This window comes from Scyliorhinus torazame, chromosome 13 (genome assembly GCF_047496885.1).
Source record: "Scyliorhinus torazame isolate Kashiwa2021f chromosome 13, sScyTor2.1, whole genome shotgun sequence".
Taxonomy (NCBI): domain Eukaryota; kingdom Metazoa; phylum Chordata; class Chondrichthyes; order Carcharhiniformes; family Scyliorhinidae; genus Scyliorhinus; species Scyliorhinus torazame.
The window spans coordinates 182,805,944-182,829,125 of record NC_092719.1 but is presented as its reverse complement, the minus strand read 5'-3'; the positions used below and the strand labels follow the sequence as shown (position 1 = coordinate 182,829,125).

Genomic DNA, 23,182 nt, shown 5'->3' with positions numbered 1-23,182 from the left:
TAGAATTGCGGATAGCGATGAGGACTGTCAGAGGATACAGCAGGATTTAGATTGTTTGGAGACTTGGACGGAGAGATAGCAGATGGAGTTTAATCCAGACAAATATGAGGTAATGCATTTTGGAAGGTCTAATGCAGGTAGGGAATATACAGTGAATGGTAGAACCCTCAAGAGTATTGAAAGTCAGAGAGATCTAGGAGTACAGGTCCACAGGTCACTGAAAGGGGCAAAACAGGTGGAGAAGGTAGTCAAGAAGGCATACGGCATGCTTGCCTTCATTGGCCAGGGCATTGAGTATAAGAATTGGCAAGTAATGTTGCAGCTGTCTCGAAGCTTAGTTAGGCCACACTTAGAGTATAGTGTTCAATTCTGGTCGCCACACTACCAGAAGGATGTGAAGGCTTTAGAGAGGGTGCAGAAGAGATTTACCAAGATGTTGCCTGGTATGGAGGGCATTAGCTATGAGGAGCGGTTGAATAAACTCAGTTTGTTCTCACTGGAATGACGGAGGTTGAGGGGCGACCTGATAGAGGTCTACAAAATTATGAGGGGCATAGACAGAGTGGATAGTCAGAGGCTTTTTCCCAGGGTGGAGGGGTCAATTACGAGGGGGCATAGGTTTAAGGTGCGAGCGGAAAGGTTTAGAGGAGATGTACGAAGCAAGTTTTTTACACAGAGGGTAGTGGGTGCTTGGAACTCGCTGCCGGAGGAGGTGGTGGAAGCAGGGACGATAGTGATATTTAAGGGGCATCTTGATAAATACATGAATAGGATGGGAATAGAGGGATACGGACCCAGGAAGTGTAGAAGATTGTAGTTTAGTCGGGCAGCATGGTCGGCACAGGCTTGGACGGCCGAAGGGCCTGTTCCTGTGCTGTACTTTTCTTTTTTCTTTGTTCTTTGTTCTCTCTCAAGAGCCATTTTTTCAACAGCTCTCAGCACTTCAGAAAAGAGAAACTCTGCCTTTATACAAACAAAGAACAAAGAAATGTACAGCACAGGAACAGGCCCTTCGGCCCTCCAAGCCCGTGCCGACCATGCTGCCCGACTAAACTACAATCTTCTACACTTCCTGGGTCCGTATCCTTCTATTCCCATCCTATTCATATATTTGTCAAGATGCCCCTTAAATGTCCCTATCGTCCCTGCTTCCACTACCTCCTCCGGTAGCGAGTTCCAGGCACCCACTACCCTCTGCGTAAAAAACTTGCCTCGTACATCTACTCTAAACCTTGCCCCTCTCACCTTAAACCTGTGCCCCCTAGTAATTGACCCCTCTACCCTGGGAAAAAGCCTCTGACTATCCACTCTGTCTATGCCCCTCATAATTTTGTATACCTCTATCAGGTCTCCCCTCAACCTCCTTCGTTCCAGTGAGAACAAACCGAGTTTATTCAACCGCTCCTCGTAGCTAATGCCCTCCATACCAGGCAACATTCTGGTAAATCTCTTCTGCACCCTCTCTAAAGCCTCCACATCCTTCTGGTAGTGTGGCGACCAGAATTGAACACTATACTCCAAGTGTGGCCTAACTAAGGTTCTATACAGCTGCAACATGACTTGCCAATTCTTATACTCAATGCCCTGGCCAATGAAGGCAAGCATGCCGTATGCCTTCTTGACTACCTTCTCCACCTGTGTTGCCCCTTTCAATGACCTGTGGACCTGTACTCCTAGATCTCTTTGACTTTCAATGCTCTTGAGGGTTCTACCATTCACTGTATATTCCCTACCTGCATTAGACCTTCCAAAATGCATTACCTCACATTTGTCCGGATTAAACTCCATCTGCCATCTCTCCGCCCAAGTCTCCAGACAATCTAAATCCTGCTGTATCCTCCGACAGTCCTCATCGCTATCCGCAATTCCACCAACCTTTGTGTCGTCTGCAAACTTACTAATCAGACCAGTTACATTTTCCTCCAAATCATTTATATATACTACAAAGAGCAAAGGTCCCAGCACTGATCCCTGTGGAACACCACTGGTCACAGCCCTCCAATTAGAAAAGCATCCCTCCATTGCTACTCTCTGCCTTCTATGGCCTAGCCAGTTCTGTATCCACCTTGCCAGCTCACCCCTGATCCCGTGTGACTTCACCTTTTGTAATAGTCTACCATGAGGGACCTTGTCAAAGGCCTTACTGAAGTCCATATAGACAACATCTACTGCCCTACCTGCATCAATCATCTTAGTGACCTCCTCGAAAAACACTATCAAGTTAGTGAGACACGACCTCCCCTTCACAAAACCGTGCTGCCTCTCATTAATACGTCCATTTGCTTCCAAATGGGAGTAGATCCTGTCTCGAAGAATTCTCTCCAGTAATTTCCCTACCACTGAAGTAAGGCTCACCGGCCTGTAGTTCCCGGGATTATCCTTGCTACCCTTCTTAAACAGAGGAACAACATTGGCTATTCTCCAGTCCTCCGGGACATCCCCTGAAGACAGCGAGAATCCAAAGATTTCTGTCAAGGCCTCAGCAATTTCCTCTCCAGCCTCCTTCAGTATTCTGGGGTAGATCCCATCAGGCCCTGGGGACTTATCTACCTTAATATTTTTTAAGACACCCAACACCTCGTCTTTTTGGATCACAATGTGACCCAGGCTATCTACACCCCCTTCTCCAGACTCAACATCTACCAATTCCTTCTCTTTGGTGAATACTGAGGCAAAGTATTCATTTAGTACCTCGCCCATTTCCTCTGGCTCCACACATAGATTCCCTTGCCTATCTTTCAGTGGGCCAACCCTTTCCCTGGCTACCCTCTTGCTTTTTATGTACGTGTAAAAAGCCTTGGGATTTTCCTTAACCCTATTTGCCAATGACTTTTCGTGACCCCTTCTAGCCCTCCTGACTCCTTGCTTAAGTTCCTTCCTACTTTCCTTATATTCCACGCAGGCTTCGTCCGTTCCCAGCCTTTTAGCCCTGACAAATGCCTCCTTTTTCTTTTTGACGAGGCCTACAATATCACTCGTCATCCAAGGTTCCCGAAAATTGCCGTATTTATCTTTCTTCCTCACAGGAACATGCCGGTCCTGTATTCCTTTCAACTGCCACTTGAAAACCTCCCACATGTCAGATGTTGATTTGCCCTCAAACATCCGCCCCCAATCTATGTTCTTCAGTTCCCGCCTAATATTGTTATAATTAGCCTTTCCCCAATTTAGCACATTCATCCTCGGACCACTCTTATCCTTGTCCACCAGTACTTTAAAACTTACTGAATTGTGGTCACTGTTACCGAAATGCTCCCCTACTGAAACATCTACCACCTGGCCGGGCTCATTCCCCAATACCAGGTCCAGTCCCGCCCCTTCCCTAGTTGGACTGTCTACATATTGTTTTAAGAAGCCCTCCTGGATGCTCCTTACATACTCCGCCCCGTCTAAGCCCCTGGCACTAAGTGAGTCCCAGTCAATATTGGGGAAGTTGAAGTCTCCCATCACCACAACCCTGTTGTTTTTACTCTTTTCCAAAATCTGTCTACCTATCTGCTCCTCTATCTCCCGCTGGCTGTTGGGAGGCCTGTAGTATACCCCCAACATTGTGACTGCACCCTTCTTATTCCTGATCTCTACCCATATAACCTCACTGCCCTCTGAGGTGTCCTCTCGCAGTACCGCTGTGATATTCTCCCGAACAAGTAGCGCAACTCCGCCTCCCCTTTTACATCCCCCTCTATCCCGCCTGAAACATCTAAATCCTGGAACGTTTAGCTGCCAATCCTGCCCTTCCCTCAACCAGGTCTCTGTAATGGCAACAACATCATAGTTCCAAGTACTAATCCAAGCTCTAAGTTCATCTGCCTTACCCATAATGCTCCTTGCATTAAAACATACGCACTTCAGGCCACCAGACCCGCTGTGTTCAGCATCTTCTCCCTGTCTGCTCTGCCTCAGAGCCACACTGTCCCTATTCCCTACTTCTCCCTCAATGCTCTCACCTTCTGACCTATTGCTCCCGTGCCCACCCCCCTGCCATACTAGTTTAAACCCTCCCGTGTGCCACTAGCAAACCTCGCGGCTAGGATATTCATGCCTCTCCGGTTTAGATGCAACCCGTCCTTCTTATCCAGGTCACACCTGCCCCGGAAGAGCTCCCAGTGGTCCAGATAATGGAAACCCTCCCTCCTACACCAGCTGTTTAGCCACCTGTTTAGCTGCTCTATCTTCCTATTTCTAGCCTCACTGGCACGTGGCACAGGGAGTAATCCCGAGATTACAACCCTCGAGGTCCTGTCTTTTAACTTTCTGCCTAGCTCCCTGAACTCCTGCTGCAGGACCTCATGCCCCTTCCTGCCTATGTCGTTAGTACCAATATGTACAACGACCACTGCCTGTTTGCCCTCCCCCTTCAGGATGCCCTCTACCCGTCCGGAGACATCCTGGACCCTGGCACCAGGGAGGCAACATACCATCCTGGAGTCTCTTTCACGTCCACAGAAGTGCCTATCTGTGCCCCTGACTATAGAGTCCCCTATTACTATTACTCTTCTGCGCTTTGACCCTCCCTTCTGAACATCAGAGCCAGCCGTGGTGCCACTGCTCTGGCTGCTGCTGTTTTCCCCTGATAGGCTATCCCCCCCGACAGTATCCAAAGGGGTATATCTGTTCGAGAGGGGGACAACCACAGGGGATTCCTGCACTGACTGCCTGCCCTTTCTGGTGGTCACCCATTTCTCTGCCTGCACCTTGGGTGTGACCACATTTGCATAACTGCGATCTATGACGCTTTCCGCCACCTGCATGCTCCTAAGTGCATCCAATTGCTGCTCCAACCGAACCATGCGGTCTGTGAGGAGCTCCAGTTGGGTGCACTTTCTGCAGATGAAGCCATCCGGGACGCTGGAAGCCTCCCGGACCTGCCACATCTCACAGTCAGAGCACAGCACCCCTCTAACTGACATTGCGTCAATTAATTAAAATTAAAATTTGTCTTTTTTTAAAAATCTTTTAAAAATAATTTCAAAGTTACTGTCACTATCTGTTTCCTAGCACTAGATTTCTAATAGAAATGCGATAGCTAACTATAGTACTCTCCGATCTCTGGCTTAGATATCCCTCTAAATTATAATTAAGTTATTATGTTTAATTAGTTACCAAATACTAGCCACAGCTTTTCTGTGATGTCACTTCAGTTTCCCCCCGACACACACAATTTGAAAAAAGGTATAAAAGTAAAAATAAGTAAAAATCACTTACTTACCTTCTTACCTTCTGAGTGTCTTAGATGTTCTCAGGTTCTCTCGCTGACAGAGACTGCTCCTCCACCTCCGAACATTGACCTGCACAATGCTAATAATATAATATGGCACTTACCTCACACCAATGGGTCTTATTATTACGTTAGAGGAGGAGGGCGGGTGGGAGACACTACACGTGTAGTGTCTCGGGTTTCCTCTCCACCAGAATTTATTGGTTTGGGGAGGGGACTTCCCAGAGGTCCGCGGGTCGAACTTCCGGTTCCCGCCTTATATAAAAACAAATAAAACAGAAAAGAACAGACACAGGACCAGGTAAGGGTTTTTAAAGTCACTACTCACCTCCCAGAAAGCCCCTGCGCACCGCTGCCGCCGAAATCCAAAGGGCTGCTCCTGTAAAGGTAAGAGTTTTTAAATTCACTACTCACCTCCCAGAGGGCCCCTGCGCACCGCTGCCGCCGAAATCCAAAGGGCTGCTCCTGTAAAGGTAAGTGGTTTTAAAGTCGCTACTCACCTCCCAGAAGGCCCCTGCGCACCGCTGCCGCCGAAATCCAAAGGCCTTCTCCTGTAAAGGTAAGAGTTTTTAAATTCACTACTCACCTCCCAGAGGGCCCCTGCGCACCGCTGCCGCCGAAATCCAAAGGGCTGCTCCTGTAAAGGTAAGAGTTTTTAAATTCACTACTCACCTCCCAGAGGGCCCCTGCGCACCGCTGCCGCCGAAATCCAAAGGCTGCTCCTGTAAAGGTAAGTGGTTTTAAAGTCGCTACTCACCTCCCAGAAGGCCCCTGCGCACCGCTGCCGCCGAAATCCAAAGGCCTTCTCCTGTAAAGGTAAGAGTTTTTAAATTCACTACTCACCTCCCAGAGGGCCCCTGCGCACCGCTGCCGCCGAAATCCAAAGGGCTGCTCCTGTAAAGGTAAGAGTTTTTAAATTCACTACTCACCTCCCAGAGGGCCCCTGCGCACCGCTGCCGCCGAAATCCAAAGGCTGCTCCTGTAAAGGTAAGTGGTTTTAAAGTCGCTACTCACCTCCCAGAAGGCCCCTGCGCACCGCTGCCGCCGAAATCCAAAGGGCTGCTCCTGTAAAGGTAAGTGGTTTTAAAGTCGCTACTCACCTCCCAGAAGGCCCCTGTGCACCGCTGCCGCCGAAATCCAAAGGGCTGCTCCTGTAAAGGTAAGAGTTTTTAAATTCACTACTCACCTCCCAGAGGGCCCCTGCGCACCGCTGCCGCCGAAATCCAAAGGGCTGCTCCTGTAAAGGTAAGTGGTGAAGGGATAGTTGTCACTTTCCAGCAATGTGAAAAATAGTCTAGAATCCTGCTCTGTCAACTGCAGCTTTACATGATCGAACAGCATTTGGTTGCATTCAGCCACACTGTTATCAATGTGAAAATTAGGGTAAATGCCCAGCAGGCTAGATTGCCCCTATCCAGTTATTATCATCCATGGTGGTCGCTACTTTTTCATTGTACACAAGGAAATACCAAAAAGCTGGCACCAGCTTCTAACAGCTGGCTAAGCAGGTCTGAAAGCAACACTGCCTTGGCTCATTATTGTGAGAATGCTTTCAATGAATGGAACTTTGTATTATTTATTTCAAAGATTATTGTACAAATATTCACGTCCAATTAGTGCAGACCTGCATCCAACAATGCCAACCATTCTAATGACATTGTAATGACGCTTTGCCTGGCACCTGTCTGTCATGCAGGCTATTGTGTTTGATGGAAACTATTCAACCGTATGCTGAACCATAATTAGACAACAAGAAGTTTGTTAAAATGGTCTGGCTCCATTTCCTGCTTAGATGATCCTTAGGTGGATCAAGTTCTGGAATCTTCTCTTTACTTTCATCATGAAACCTCTTGAAAAAGAAGCCAGTTGTCGGGATGTGAAAAGTCTTGTCAAAGCACTTCCACAGTGACTCAGTGTTAGTGTGCTGCAGATGTGCGTTGTTCAATCATTGCCCATCTTCCAATGATATCAGTTGAAATAAGTCAATAACAAAGGCTTGTTTCCATGGCTATCTTTGGAACAGAGAGCAGATGTGCAGCGAGCACTTGCACAGGCACGATGGGCCAAGTGTCCTTTTCCCAGTGTTTCCTGGATTTGTATAAATGGATGCTGATGATGCCCATCACACCTAACTTGGTAAATGATCAGCTTTAGAACATCTGAAAACCTTCAATTATTAATTGTAATAATAAATTTGTAAGTATAATAAGGAAGCACTCTTACGTTCGAGTGGATTCACCTAATGCACTGATTTTGTGTCATTTAGTCAGGAGTTTGGATTAATATTCATCCATACATATCATTCAACTGTATAATTCTTTCTCACTGACTCTCCATCCCAGTTACATGACATGGCAGTTATGATGAATGAAATAATTCTTCTGAGATGTTAAGTAATTTCTTCTTTTATTGAGGTGCAAAATTACTTACCCATCTATGAAAAGTCATTTGTATGTAAAATACGTTTTGATCGTCGCTGTTTTGATGATTGTGGACAGTATAAAAGAGATGATTAATACCCCATCGAGGTTAACAAATTCTTCTTATTTTTGGCTGTACATGAACTGCGTCACACATTCTTATTTGATATTTAGAAACAAATGACTTCTATTTAAAATTACTCTTACAGATGAAACCAATAGCGCACATAGTGTTTGGTCTGATACAAAAATAAGTTTATGCAATGCATAATGACGGAGATATTATACATTATTGATAGCAATCGAGCACATTCTTACCCAATGAAAGTCTGCTCTTCCAGCGTCTTGATTGTTTTTTTTATGACTATCTGTACAACTAAAATTCTTAATGTACCTTAAAGGGCACAGACATTGAAATCTTTACATCACCAACTTCACTGAAGCCAGATAGATTCAAATTTCCTAGAGAATTGGATGCTGGAACCAGAAATGAATAATGAAAGGCACTTTTATTGAATTGGATGGTTAATTCCTGCTTTTGCACTATCTCATTTTTACCTTGTCATTGAATCTTGCTTGCTTCTGGCAGATGTTAATGAATGTTGGCGCTATCCTGGGCGACTGTGTGCACATACTTGTGAGAATACCCCTGGGTCCTATTACTGCACCTGCAGCACTGGATTCAAACTAACTCCTGATGGCAAGAACTGTGAAGGTATTTTAATCAGTGTATTGGCCAATGGTAAAGGCAATAGAAGTGAAAACATCAGCCACCATGCACGTCATAAACATGTTGAGTAGCTGCATTGTATAATAGTTTGTTAAAAAATGTATATGTACGAAAAATGCAATACCTAAGTTGCCTCTGATCAGGTCACGTCTTACTTAAAAATACATTTTTTATAACTCACTGTCCCATTTTGTTGTACGATCTTCAATGAACACTTTAATTCCCTTTACTCCTGGGAGTTCTACCTATTCCTGGTCTAAGTTTAGAAAATTCTTAAGGATCACTTTGATTATTAGATAGTCAGGGGCTTGGGGAAGACGCTCCACTGGCCAGGGAGCTTGCAGAAGGACTGAGCAGTGCCCATTCCCATCTCCTGCTTCATTATCTTCAGAGGTTTGGGAGAGGTCCGCCTCTGCAATCCTGCCAATCTTCCACATCAACATGCCATGGCCACTCTATCTTGTCATCACAGATCTTCTTGCTCACCATCATTGACAAGGTGGTCTTCAAAAGCTACCTATTTCCCATTTTCCTATATTCCCCCAGCATGTACAGTCCAGGGTATTGTGCCTTTCAGATCCAGAGGTGTCCCCCACCCTATCATTTCTGCCATTCCTTCAGCCCCAAATCACAAAGGGATAGTCTAGACCAAATGTAATGTTCATCTCGTCGCCTTCCCACTATCAGCTCTGGCTGCACCATCTTAAATCGTTGCCCTCGCTACTTCTCCCTGACCAAAATGACCTGTCACTCCCAGGTTCATTTTGAAAAGCAGAAACAACTTGAAACACACCCACTCGCACATTTCCTCACCTTGCCCACAAAGCACAAGCAGCTCAAGAACTCCTTTGTGTTCAAAACCAGTTCTACCTGTGCAGTGCCCTCTTGCTCCCCATTACTTCACTGTTAGTATCCCCCATGTATTCCCAGCTCTACCTCACCATCTTCTTCATTGTTGCTAAGTTACTGACTGCTTCTCAGACATCCAGTACTGGATGAGCAGATCTTTCCTCCAATTAAATATTAGAAAGAATGAAGCCATTGTTTTCAGTCCCACCTCCAAACTTCCCCAGTTACCAAATCCATCCCTCTTTCTAGCAGCAGTTTGAGATGAAGCTGGTCTCTTTGCAACCTTGGTGCCACAACTGATGCTGAGATGAGCTACTGACCTCATACTTGTGCTATCTGTAAGCTCAACTTTGCCCCTGTCTCGGCTCACCTGCTGCTGAAACTCTCCTCCATGTCTTACTTACCTCGAGACTTGACAATTCCAACGCACTCCTGGCTTGTCTCCCAATTCTACCTCCGTAAACTTGAGGACACCCAAAACCCGCAGCAATCCCGTCCTCCTGTCACTCCTGTGCTCACTGACGTACAATGGCTCCTGGTCAAACAATATTTTGATTTTAAAATTCTCACCCTTGTTTTCAAATCTCTCCAAGGCCTCGCCCCTCCCTACTTCTGTAATCTCCTCCAGTGCCACAACCCTCTGAGATATCTGTGCTCCTCTAATTCTGGTCTCCTGCGCATTACCAATTATAATTGCTACACCATTGATGGCACTTCCTTTGGTTGCTGAGGCACCAAGCTCTGAATTCCCTCCCTACGCCGCTCCACCTCTCTACCACACTTTCCTCCTTTAAATCTCTTCTTAAAACGTTGACAAAGGGCAGGATTCTCTGGCCACCCAGCCGCGTGTTTCTCGGCAGCAGGAGGCTCTGTTCGCTGGCCGCGGAATTCTCTGCTCCCACCGCTGTCAATGTGAATTCCCATTGAAGCCACCCCATACCGCTGGGAAACCTGTGGGCAGGGGTGTGCTGCTAGAGGAACTAGAGAATCCCGCCGCCAGTGAACAGCTGGAGAATTTCGGCCCAAGCTTTTGGTCATCTTACTTAATATCGCCTTGTGAGTCTCACTTTCATATTTTGTTTTGTAATGGTCCTCTGAAGCTCCTTGGCTGGTTTCATTACATTAAAGGCCCTAAAGAAATATAAGCCTGTTGTACATCTCCCTCTGATTATCCTTGTCAGGCACCTCCCATTCCCTCAACCTATCAATTCCATAATTTCTCTTTCAATTACCTCTTTCTTCCTGTTTTCTGCCTACTTCCACTATCCTCAATTCAACACTTAAGTCGCACATCACACTCACAAAGTTCACCCAATCTCATTCTGTCCCTGTCCCTTCCATTCACCCTTCCACCTCACGGCCAGGTATTATCAACATTTCCCTCTGATTTGACACAGTCCTTACCTCCGTCACAATGACCATCATCACCCCACTCCTCAGGAAACCCATGTCGAGCCGATGCTTTCTTCAAATGTCATCTTCAGGTTGATTTGAAATTGGGATGAGAATAAGGCATGGGGGATGATGCAGAAGGGTGTCTGACTGTACTCTACCCCCGAAGCACAAGAGATTTTTACCCCTGGGCATTCTTTGCATAGCCTTCCCCCCCACCAACCATAGGGAACTCACAGATGGCCCATGGCAAGGTAGGTATGGATTTTGAGGAGGCAGGATGGCAAGATCATGGTCAGGTGAACAGGCAAACCAAAATATCCTTGTGTGGTCAAAAGGAGCATAAGCAGCCTTTAAGTAAAGAATGCTATATGTAGGAACTTTCTCTGTGTCAGGGGTCTACATAAATGTAAATCACTATTGGTGTTGGATATCTTGGTAACTTTTTTATTTCAAATGTATTGAATTTGTTTCCTTGTTATTTTCCAAAATTCTGCCCTTCTTTCCTCACATGGAAACTCATGAAGCACCTCATTGGGGTAGAACTCCGCACATGCCAGGTACTCCGGCAACTTGCCATTCGTGAGCCTCGACAATTATTGTCCGTAGGCGGGTTGACCGACCAAAACTGAAACAAATTCTGTCCTGGGTTAAAGTTCATGCATGTGCAATTTCAGCAAGTGCCCTCAGATAGTGATCAGGAGCAGGGACATTCTTCTTCCCAATCTAGGGGCATTGATGCCAGCTATTGTGCCCATGCTGCCACCATGGCATATTTGTTTGCAATAACAAAATTAAAATGTTTGAGTTCATTTCACCAGTCTACAAAATCCTTAATAGCAATTGATTGCCGAGACGTTGTAAGGTGATTTTTATTTCATAGGCAGAACCTTAGAAGCCATAGAATTTACACTGCAGAAGGAGGCCATTCAGCCCATCGAGTCTGCACCCGCCCTTGGAAAGAGCACCCTACTTAGGCCCACGTCTCCACCCTATCCCCGTGACCCAGTAACCCCGCCTAACCTTTTGGACACTAAGGGGCAATTTAGCATGGCCAATCCACCTAATCTGCACATCTTTGGAGAGCATGAGGAAACCGGAGCACTCAAAGGAAACCCACGCAGCCAAGTGCAAATTCCACATAGGCAGTCACCCGAGTCCAGAATTGAATCTGGGACCCTGGAGCTGTGAGGCAGAAGTGCTAACCACTGTGCCACCGTGCCAGGAATCTTCATATATTCTTGCTGAGCTAGATTGTTTTTGTAAAAGAAGATATGTCACACTGATCCCAATATGGAATGGTATTTAAATTTAAAAAATAAACATTATTGAGCAATTTTATCTCACTGCATATTTCTTTGTAGATATAAATGAATGTGAGAACAATCTATGTGGACAGGAATGTGCCAATATTTATGGCTCCTACCAGTGTTACTGCAGACAAGGCTACCACCTCACTGAACTGGATGGACATTCCTGTGAGGGTAAGACGAGCCAGAGCAAAAAAATAAAGCATTAGTCAATAATATTTTCTTGCTCTAATTAAGGCTATAAAGTGACTGTAACATTTTCATCCTAATGCTCAAAACACAATGTCGTAAAGTATAGCTGCAATTATTTTCGAACAAGCAAAACAGCTGGATGATAATATTAATTGACATTTGAGCTTATCCTCTAGAGTAATATATGAGTATTGGTTTATCTCAAGTAATATGTGAAAGAGGTTATTGCTGAGAGGGAATTCTTTCCTGCAATGCTCCTGAGAGCAGTGTGAAGGCATTTAATTAATATGGATGAAGGGAAGGGAATTATGTTTTTGTCACAAGCTGTTGGAATTCAGTCCTTTCATCTCTCTTTATAGGTGCCAATCTAGGTTAAATTAACAGGTTGATGTATCGGAATAGTCTTCATATTGTCAGAGTGGCTGGAGACTCCATATTAAACAATTAATTTGCAGCTTCAACGTGCACATTTCCGCCACATAACACAAACAAAAAAGCCCCTTTGATCATTTTGCCATCGCTTGCTTTCATAAAATTTCTCAAATGTTTGATATTCCACGTGCCTTCCTTCTTTTTGCTTCACTCCATCAGGAAGCAACAAGGGGACTTTCATGACTGCGATGGCACGGCAGACGGTGGTGCAGTGGGTTAGCCCTGCTCCCTCACGGCGCCGAGGTCCCAGGTTCAATCCTGGCTCTGGGTCACTGTCTGTGTGGAGTTTGCACATTCTCCCCGTGTTTGCGTGCGTTTCGTCCCCACAACCCAAAGAATTGGGTACACTAAATTTTTTTTAAAATGACTGCCATGGTTTTCCCTCCACATGAGACCCTCCCTGGCAACTCGCCTGTGATTTTCATCTGGTTGCTGCTCTTCCTCCTCCATTCAGCTCATTTATTTTTCCTGCTTGGATTCTCTAGCGGATTATCTGCCTATCCGACCAGCTACTTCACAAATAAACGCCACCCTGGTTGGTGACTGTGGAATAGGTCCATCACCACAGTGTGTAAAGTTTTGGTTTGAAATTCACTGTCTGCTTTTAGCACCTTCACCTGATTGTGAACCTTAACCTCACTCAGGGTTGTATGATGGCTCAGAGAGGTGACATTGCTGCATAGATTTGGCAACTTCATATATCCAACCATCAACTGAGTTAGAGCCACGCCCATTGTTACTTGTGCTTTTTCTCTACAGCTCCTTTTCCTGCATCTAGTTATCTGCATCTGAAACATGTAAGACATTCCATTCGGTCTTGTTCAGCTTTTCACTTTACTATTGGTCTGTGGCTGGTGGAGACTTATAGTTCAATGTTCTACATTATTTTTAGCAATTTTTTTTTAACCCTTTCAGCCACAGTAAAAACTGCGCCGGTTTTACACTGGATCGCAATGTTCCGCCCCATCCAAATCGGCATCATCGAGACAGGCACCGCGCACAGTCACAACCCAATTTGAATATCATTATTAGGCCCACTCGGGATGCTCCGCCTCCGATGGGCCAAGTTCCTGACGGCGCAGGCCCCGTGTGGTCTCAGCGGACGTGAGCCTGCTGTGGCGGCTGCGGAGAGAGAGGGCGTGTGGACATGATCTGGCACCACCCTACTCCGCCGAGAGCCATGCCGCTGGCTGTGGGGGGGCTTCTGCCAGGGCTGGGGGGAGTAGTGGGGGGTGGCCAGGAGGTGGGCTGTGGGGTCGGCGTGGATGGGTACACGGTTCGTACAACCGGCGCCATCTTTTCCTGCTCGATCGGTGCATGTGTGTGGAATGTAGGCGTATGCGTGGCTGCAGCTTTTCAGCCCTGCGCATGTCCAGCACAGATCCTGCGATTCTCCCACCATTTTTTGCGCACTTACAGGTGTTTGACGCCGGTGCTAGCCCCTCACCAGTAGTGGAGTCGGTGCGGGTGTGGCACCGATTTATCCGTCGTGAAAACCAACGGATTCTCCGTTGGCGTCAGCACTTAGACGCGAGAACGGAAAATCCAGCACATGATTTTTGTCCCTTTGGTTTTTTTAATAAAGGTTGCACGAGAGCATCTGATTCCTGACCTCCTTAGAGAAATGAACACACTGGCCTGAGATCAGGATTCTGTCACAAACTAAATTTATGGCAGAGACAAGATAGCTTTTCTATGACTGATGTCAGGTCTATTGTTATCCATTGACAAGATGTAGCTGTAGTTGCTTAATTCTCTTGATAAATTGGTTTTCTAATATTAATACTGGCATATAAATGGACTCCTTTTACATTGTAATACAATATTGAAGTATTTATCTGATTTCCAATGATGCAAAATGGATACACTATGTTGTAATCATTATTTGTAAAGTGTATTTTCATTAAATGAAAGTCATAAGCCAACAGAAAATTAAATCAGTAACTATTGATTTTCTGTTTTGCTGTAGATATTAACAATACATTAAAGTTGATGGTTTCTATTCCACTGAAGATGACTAATATTCTTCTGTTTACAAACAAACACTGAATATATCTCTGGTCTTCAGTGGGCAAGAATTAGACACTGACTAAAATTGCAAACTAAACAGCCTAAAGTTTTTGATCAACTGTGGGATTAATATCTCAAGACAAAAGAAAATTATCTTTAAACGCTCAACTAACCATTTCAATGAAAGATAGAGGCGGGATTCACCGTTTCAGAGGCTAAGTGCTGAAACTGGGACTGAATCGTCGGTGTTCTCCGGCCACCAGGGGCGCCGTTCCCGGAGTAATTCAAGACATGCTAATGGACCAGCACCGGCGCCACATGGAACTAGTGTGATCCCACCACACGCCGGCGTGTGATGCGCCAGGGTCGGGATTGGCACTCGAGAGCCTAACAAGCTGCAGCCGCATGTCAGCACTCCACTGCCCACACACTCTGATTTCCGCCAAGAAGATGCCACCCCGAAGAGTGGCACCAAGGTTTGCCGATGCAGAGCTGGAGACACTGCTGGATGCCGTGGAAGAGAGGCGGGACTCCTAATTCCCCATAGTGGGAAGGAGGCTGACACCCGCAGCAGTGCAGGACCGGGCAGCATTGCAGGAAGAAGTTGCATGACCTTCTCAGAGTGGCTAGGATGAGTCACCAGCTCCATGCCCCTGGCACCACCCTGTCCCACACTCATCACCCACACCCCTCCATGTGGCCCCCACCAGTTGGACACCCTCCACAGGGCTGGTGCTCCGTGGGCTAGATAGCTGGTTTGTGATGCAGAACAAGGCCAGCAACACCGGTTCAATTCCCATACCAGCTTACCTGAACAGGCACCGGAATATGGCAACTAGGGACTTTTCACAGGAATTTCAAATGTGTGACAATAAAAGATTATTATTATCTCGGAGACACTCACCTCAGTTGGGCATGTTAGTGAAGAGACTTCTGGTCACGATCTGATACGTACCGCACACATGCAGTGGTACATCAGGTGGAGGTAGGAACCCCCGAGGGGGCGGATGGTCGGAGGGCGGCCCAACCGTAGGGATTAGCTGCCGTTCAGATGGGTCACTGGTTTCTGGAAAGGATGGCCCCATCAATGTTGGAGATGCAGGTACAGAGCCGGGGACTATACGAGGGGTAGTCAGAAAACAGCCAGTACCCACAGGTGCAGTTGGAGGAGTTCAACTGCCCGCAGGAGCAGGAGGCAGTGCCGATCATGCATTCCACCCAGGCCAACACTGCTCAGGTGGTGTCCGCGGTGGGATGGACGTTTGGCCTTCCGGTGGCCAGGCTGTCTAGTCGGTGAACCTGGAGGCAATTAGATTGTCCCATGTGTGGTGGTCTGGCCCCATGTCCTGCCCATCATGGCCCTCCTCTGCAACCTCCCCCTTGGACGAGACCTGCTGTTCCATTCTTGTCCAGCATGTTGCGCGATGTTGTGGAGGATGCAGCAGACCCTCCTACGGCTATACTGGAGGGCCCCGCCTGAGTGGTCCAGGCACCTGAACCACATCCTCAGGACATAGATGCAGCACTCAATGATGCTTTGATCATTGCATGGGCGTCGTTATGCCGGTTCTCCATGTCGGTCTGAGGTCTCCGGATGGGCGTCATCAGCCACGACAGCAGCGGATAACCCCTGTTGCCCAGGAGCCAACTCGACACCTGAAGGAGCACCTCAAAAGTGTCAGGAACCGCCGAGGGTGCCAGGATGAAGACATTGTGCACAATGCCTGGATATCGAGCGCACGATATGCAGCCGGTGGTCACACACCAACTACACATTGAGGGACTGGAATCCCCTTTGGGCACCCCCTCACATGTGGGTGCCCAGCGGGGAACATGTGACCTGTCCATCACCCCCTGGACTTGAGGCTTCCCAGCAATGGCGGCGAATCCCGTTGTCCTGACAAACTGGTGGGCTAGGTCCATATTCAGTTTGATGTATTGTGCCGCCCGGGCATATAGGGCCTCCATTAGACCTGTGCATGGAGGTCTTGAAGATCCCAGACAGATCCCCACCCAGCACGTGGAAGGACCCCGCGGCGTATAGGTTCAGGGTGACTATCACCTTGACGACCACCGGGAGCGAGTGTCCTCCCTCATATCCCCACAGTTCGAGATGCACCATGATCCATGCGTTACGGTCAGCAGGTCCTCGAATAATAGGTAGTCACGAGGTCTCATACGACGCCCCCTTCCCACCTCCTCCTCAGCCTATGGATGGCCGACTCGCCATCCTCACCGGCTGACTCCTGCTCCTCTGGTACAGGCTCCGGTTCTACAGGGCTCTCCCTGAGCAGATCCTGCTCGTGCAGCGGCAGTGCGTCCGCCAGGGCCGCAGCACTCAGGCAGATGCCAACCATTCCTGGCTGGATACTGAACTGCATTATCTGCAGGGGGTGAAGGGCAGACATGTTAGCATTGCGAGTACTCCTCCCTTCCCAACTAGGCCCAATGGGCTGCCCAGTGGACCTGGCTAGCACTGCAGCCCCTGACCCCGCATGTCCCAGGCCCCCCCCTCCCATCCCTCCCATCCCCCCCAACACCCCCCCCCCCCCACCCCTCCCCCCTACCGGCTGTTCCCCCTGACACTTTGCCCTCCGCACCAGGCCCCTGGCCCCAGTTAGGGATACCGGAGGTCTGGCACCGATCCCTGTCGGCAGGGGTACTGACGACTGGGCTGCCCATGACAGCGATATGCTCTGCGGCGCCTGTCTTGCGCCCTCCTATGAGGTCAATTGTAGGGTCCTCCTTGGATGAGCCATTTGATTCCCTGCCAGCAGGGTGGCACCAGATTTTGGTGGGTTGGCGCAGCGTGCCACTGATGGGCACCATGCTTGGTGGCATGTGAGTGGGCGGGGCCCATGAGTGGGGCTCGGCCAGGGGCTTGGGCACCTGTTGGGACTGTAGCTGCCCTGTGCTGTGGGTCTTTTGTGCGATGCATTGGTTGCTCCTACTTGTCTGGGGGTAGGATGGATGGGAACAGGGGCACAGTGGGCAGGAAGAGCTTGGTGACAGCGGTGGTCCTGCAGGGTAGACTAGCTGATGGTGTTGGTGGTGGGACGTCTGCCCTGCGAGGGGCAGTGTGCCAGGAAGGGTGCCGATGTCCACGTTGCATGTGTCCATTGCGCTGGACCATGCCCATCCCGTAGATAGGTGGGCTTGAGTCCGTGGACTCCTGGTGGGGGTGGCCATGTTTGGGGGGGGTGGGTCACCCATATGGCCGGTGATGCTCTGAGCATCTACAGGCCATTGTGGGCAGTCAGTGGGATGTGCAGCCAGATGGCTGCCTTGTTGGCTATGGCTCCGGCAGTCCATGCCTGGACACCCCGGTTCCGGGGTGACACCGTGACCCCATGTCCCATCTCCTGGTCGGCCACACTACTCACCACCAGCATTGCCAGATACCCCCCCCCCCCCAGCCATGGCACAACTGTCGACCGACCATTGTGCTTTTGGGGACTGTGGTGGTATGTATTAGGGGTCATGTGGGACTGTGAAGCCGTGATGTTATTGGCTGACAGATCCCGGGTCCTGGTTGGCTGCTGACTCCTGGCTCCGCCCTGAAGGCGGAGTATAAGAACCCGAGCTTCTCCCCGCCGCTTCATTCTGTTGCTGAACTGCTGGGGACAAGTCTCGCTTAATAAAGCCTGAATCGACTTCATCACTTCTCGTCTCTCTCGTAAGTCATTGTGCGCTACAGGGACATTACCTCGATCTTCTCTCTCCCTCTGTTTCCCGATTTTAAATACCACAAGTGAACTGCGCCATCATCATTTCCACCTGACGGAGGCGGAGCATCGCGGGAGGCCGGAGACTACCGTGTCGGGCCTGTTAATGAGCTACTAAAGCGTGCTACTGTACATTTTGCATGCCCATGCCAGCGTGCTGCGTGGCCTGCATTCACAGCGCTATCGAGGTGCTGGAGCATGGTATTCCGTCGGACGCCCGGTGCCGGCCTGGATTTTCTGCTGACGACGTATTCTCTGCCCAATCGCGATTCTGAGGTCGACCGACGGAGAATCCCATCCAATGGGTAGAATCCTAGAATCTACAGTGCAGAAGGAGGTCATTCAGCCCATCGAGTCTGCACCAGCCCTTGGAAATAACACCCTACTTAAGCCCACACCCGTAACCCAGTAACCCCACCTAACCTTTTTGGACACTAAGGGCAATTTATCACGGCCAATCCACCTAACCTGCACATCTTTGGACTGTGGGAGGAAACCGGAGCACCCGGAGGGAACCCACGCAGACACGGGGAGAACGTGCAGACTCCACACAGACAGTGACCCAAGCCGGGCATCGACCCTGGGACCCTGGAGCTGTGAAGCAACAGTGCTAACCACTGTGCTACCGTGCGGCCCCCAATCGCGTGGAGGCAACGGGAGCCTCGGATGTCGACTGGAGAGCTGGGGCGACCACCTCTTTTTGGGAGGATCCACCACATCTTGTGCCATTCGGGCACTTGACAAGCCAGGAGCAGGCCTCCCCTCGGGATTAAGGACCTCGTAGCTGGTATTCAAGCCCACCACGAGTTGCAAATCAATAAGAAGCCTGCTGTATTCAGCAGCATGACCAGGGAGGTTCCGGTACGACACTCACCTTGTATTGATGAGGGATTCAGGCATCGGTGAGTAATGGCAGGAAGGGGTCACAGCAAGAGAGTTGAAAACAGGCTTTCCGACGGCCCCCACGTCTTCCGATGCCATGTGCCTTTAGCAGACACTGAGTGGCTTTGTATGAGGGCCCTCCCTGTGAGTCAGCAAGCAAACGTGCTCCAGTTTGCTTTTTGTGCTCCCCACATGGTGAGACACCCTTATATGGTCATTAATTGCCCACATAAGGGCCTCAATTCAAAATGGGGCAGGCAGGCCATCCATGAGCCTTCCTGCCACAGACTTAATCAAGGTGGAGGCAGGGTCTCCCCCCTCACATCAAATGCTCCCTCCCTGCCAAGGGCACAAGATTCTATCCAATATATCCAATGCAGTATTCTATTTTCATTCGAGAAAAGGAAGTACAAAATAAACTGGAGCAACTTTCTTTTTGTGTCTCAAGATCAAGACAAATTGATTGAACCAATATAACCTTTATAATAATAGCACTGTGTAACAATGCTGTGTGTATATTTGATTTGAATATGCAACAAAGATTTTGATACTGTTGCCATCTCGTGGTAGAATGTCTCCGAATCCTTTTGTGTATTTGCTAAAGCAGTACTTTTTTTTCAGACATTGATGAATGTGCACAAAGTGGAGGCACACTCTGTACATTCCGCTGTGTGAATGTTCCCGGCAGTTATAATTGTGCCTGTCCTGAGGTTGGTTATACGATGTCACCAAATGGAAGAACATGTAGAGGTAGGATTCGTCCTCATTTATTTCTAAGTTCTCAGACATACTCCTTTAGTGTTCTGGAACATTAATTACATTATACACTTTATATAATAATAAACATTTTTATAAATGGGATTTCTGGAGTTAAATATCTACTTTCCGTGGTCTTTGTTTTACAAAAATGACTACGATGGTTTTAGGCTAAACCTTGCAACGTAAGAACTAGGAGCAGGAGTAGACAACTCGGCCCACCGAGCCTGTCCGTCATTGAGTATAATCATGGCTGATCTTGAAGTTCAGCTCCATTTTCCCACCAGGTCCCCATATCCGTTAATTACCTGAGGGCCAAAAATCTGTCTAGGCCAGCCTTAAACATATTCAACAATGGAGCAATCACAACTTTCTGGGATGGGGAATTCCAAAGATTCACAATCCTTTGAGTGAACCAACTTCTCCTCATCTCTGTCCTAAGTTATTGGTCCATTCTCCCAAGTCTGTGCCTCCATGTTGTAGATTCCATGACCAATGGAAATAATCCCTCAACGTCCACCCTATCCCAATCCTCCAGAATTATGAAGGTTTCAATAAGATTGCCTCTCATTTTTCTGAGCTCCAGAGACCATAAGACCAATTACTCAGCCTCTCACCTTGGACAACTTTCTCGCGCCATGGACCAACCGGTGGTGTACCACTGCCAATGCAAGTATATTCTTTCATAAATGTGCAGACCAAAACTGCTCACACCCCCCAACCTAGATGTTTCCTGATCAAAATTGCCCCCGGGAAAATGATTTATCATATCCGAGCTTATTTTTCTTTAGAGCAGAGAAGGCTGAGCGGGGACCAGATTCCATAAAATCCCTACAGTGCAGAAGGAGGCCATTTGGCCCATTGAGTCTGCACCCACCCTCCAAACGTACACCCTACCGAGGCCCACTCCCCCACCCTATCCCCGTAACCCCACCTAACCTGCACATCTTTGGACACTGAGGGACAATTTAGTATGGCCAATCCATCTAACCTGCACATCTTTGGAGTGGGGGAGGAAACCCATGCAGACACGGGGAGAGCGTGCACACTCTGCACGGACAGTGACCCAAACCAGGAATCGAACCTGGGACCCTGACGCTGTGAAGCAGCAGTGCTAACCACTGTGTCACCGTGCTGCACTGGGCTTTATTTAAAGCTTGTTCGTAAAGTATGAAAATTGGCACGTTCTGATGCATCATCCCCTGGAGGGGGCTTCAAGTGTCAGTCATTTAATTGGTTGTCTTAATTTTAAAATAATCTTTAATGGGAGATGGGTGTCTGGCGGGGCCAGCATTTATTGCCCTTCCTTAATGACCCTTGAACTGAGTGGCTTGCCATTACAAAGGGCATTTTAAGAGTCAACCACATTGCTGTGGATCTGGAGCCACATGGAGGTCAGACTGGGAAAGGGCGGCAAATTTTCTTCCCTAAATGACATCAATGAACTGGATGGGTTTTTATGGCAATCAACAATGGTTTTGTGTTCATCATTAGACTTTTAAATCCATATTTTTATTGAATTCAAATTTCATCATCTACCATGGTGGGACTGGGACCATAAGACAGAAGAGCAGAATTAGGTCACTTGGCTCCTCGAGACCGCTCTGCCATTCAATCATGGCTGATACATTTCTTATCCCCATTTCTTGCCTTCTCCCCATAACCCCTGATCCTCTTATTAATCAAGAACTATCTATCTATCTCTGTCTTAAAGGCACTTAGTGGCATGGCCTCCACAGCCTCCTGCAGCAATGAGTGCTACAGATTCACCACCCTCTGGCTGACGGAATTCTTCTTCATCCCAGTTGACCACTGGGCTGGCACTCTCGGACCCTGATCCTCCGCCATCTTCTCCTGTGTCACAGGCTCCAAACCAGTTTTCGACGAACGCACTCTTCTTTTTAGACAACTTCTGGTCCACGAATCCATAAACTGGTGGGATACTCTCTTCTTCCACCTTCGCAGCACCTTGTACTATCACTCAGTTCCACTGTAAATTGGGGGAAATGGTCCAAAAAGTCCACCACGAGCGGGAGCCACCAAATGTGCAACCACTCACACCATGGTCGCCACCGGAAGTCCTCCCTTCCTTCTTGAACAGGGATGTTACATTAGCCACATTCCAGTTCCTCTGGGACCCTCCCTGACTCAAGCGATTCCTAAAAGATCAACACCAATGCCTCCACAATCTCCTCAGCTATATACTTCAGAACCCTTGGGAATAGTCCACTGGGTCCAGGTGATTTATCCACCTTCAGATCTTTCAGCTTCCCCAGCAACTTCTCCTTAGTGATGGCCACTACACTCACCTCTGCCCCTGACTCTCTTGAAGTTCTGGTATGTAACTGGTGTCTTTCACCGTGAAGACTGATGCAAAATAACTATTCAGTTCCTATTCCATTTCTTTCGTTCCCATTACTATTTCTCCAGCCTCATTTTCCAGTGGTCCAATGTCCATTCTTGCCACTCTCCCACATTTTATATATCGAAAATATCTCTTGCAATCTTATTTTATGTTACGAGCTAGCTTACACTCATATTTCATCTTCTCTCCCTTTATTGCTTTTTTTTTAGCTTCTAAAGATTTCCAAATCCTTTGGTTCCCACTAACCCTCTCCACATTGTATGCTTTTCCATTTTCTTTTAATTCTGTCCCTAACTTCCCTTGTCAGCAATGGTTGCCTCAACCTCTCCTTAGCATGTTTCCTCCTCCTTGGGATGAAGTTCTGTTGTGCCTTCCGAATAACCCTCCAAAACCCCTGCCATTGCTGTTCCACCGTCTTCCCTGCTAGGCTCCCTTTCCAATCAACTCAGCCAGCTCCTACCTCATGGGCGGGATTCTCCACTCCCGCGCCGAAGTGCCCACGCCGTTGTGAACGCCGTCGAGGTTCACGACGGCGTGAAACAGCCCCGATCCCATCCGATTCAGGCCCCGACAATGGGCTAGGATCGGGGCCGCGTCATCTACACGCGCCAGGCCTTGTCGCCGCGTAAAGGCGGCGCCGCATAGGTGACGCGGCCGACGCCGCATAACTGGCGTCACCCGCGCATGCGTGGTTGCCGTCCTCTCTGAGTCCGCCCCACAAGAAAATGGCGGACGGATCTTGCAGGGCCGCGGAAGGAAGGAGGTCCTCCTTCAGAGAAGACGGCTCGACGATCGGTGGGCACCGATCGCTGGCCATGCCACATTTGAGGTACCCCCCGGTGCAGGATCCCCCCTCCACCCCCCTGCAGGCCGCACCCCCAGCGTTCCAGCGCTGTTCCCG

At 48.4% G+C, this 23,182-nt stretch overlaps 1 protein-coding gene across 4 annotated transcripts in view; it reads left to right on the top strand.

Annotated features, from left to right (window-relative positions):
- The window catches only part of fbln2 (fibulin 2), a 288,042-nt gene that overhangs the window by 236,956 nt on the left and 27,904 nt on the right, over positions 1–23,182 (top strand). For all 4 annotated transcript variants that reach the window (XM_072472536.1, XM_072472533.1, XM_072472534.1 and 1 more), the window contains 3 exons: positions 8,228–8,353; positions 11,974–12,093; positions 19,782–19,910. In XM_072472536.1, coding sequence (XP_072328637.1) covers positions 8,228–8,353; positions 11,974–12,093; positions 19,782–19,910 — 375 coding nt within the window. The remainder of the gene's footprint in view (positions 1–8,227; positions 8,354–11,973; positions 12,094–19,781; positions 19,911–23,182) is intronic.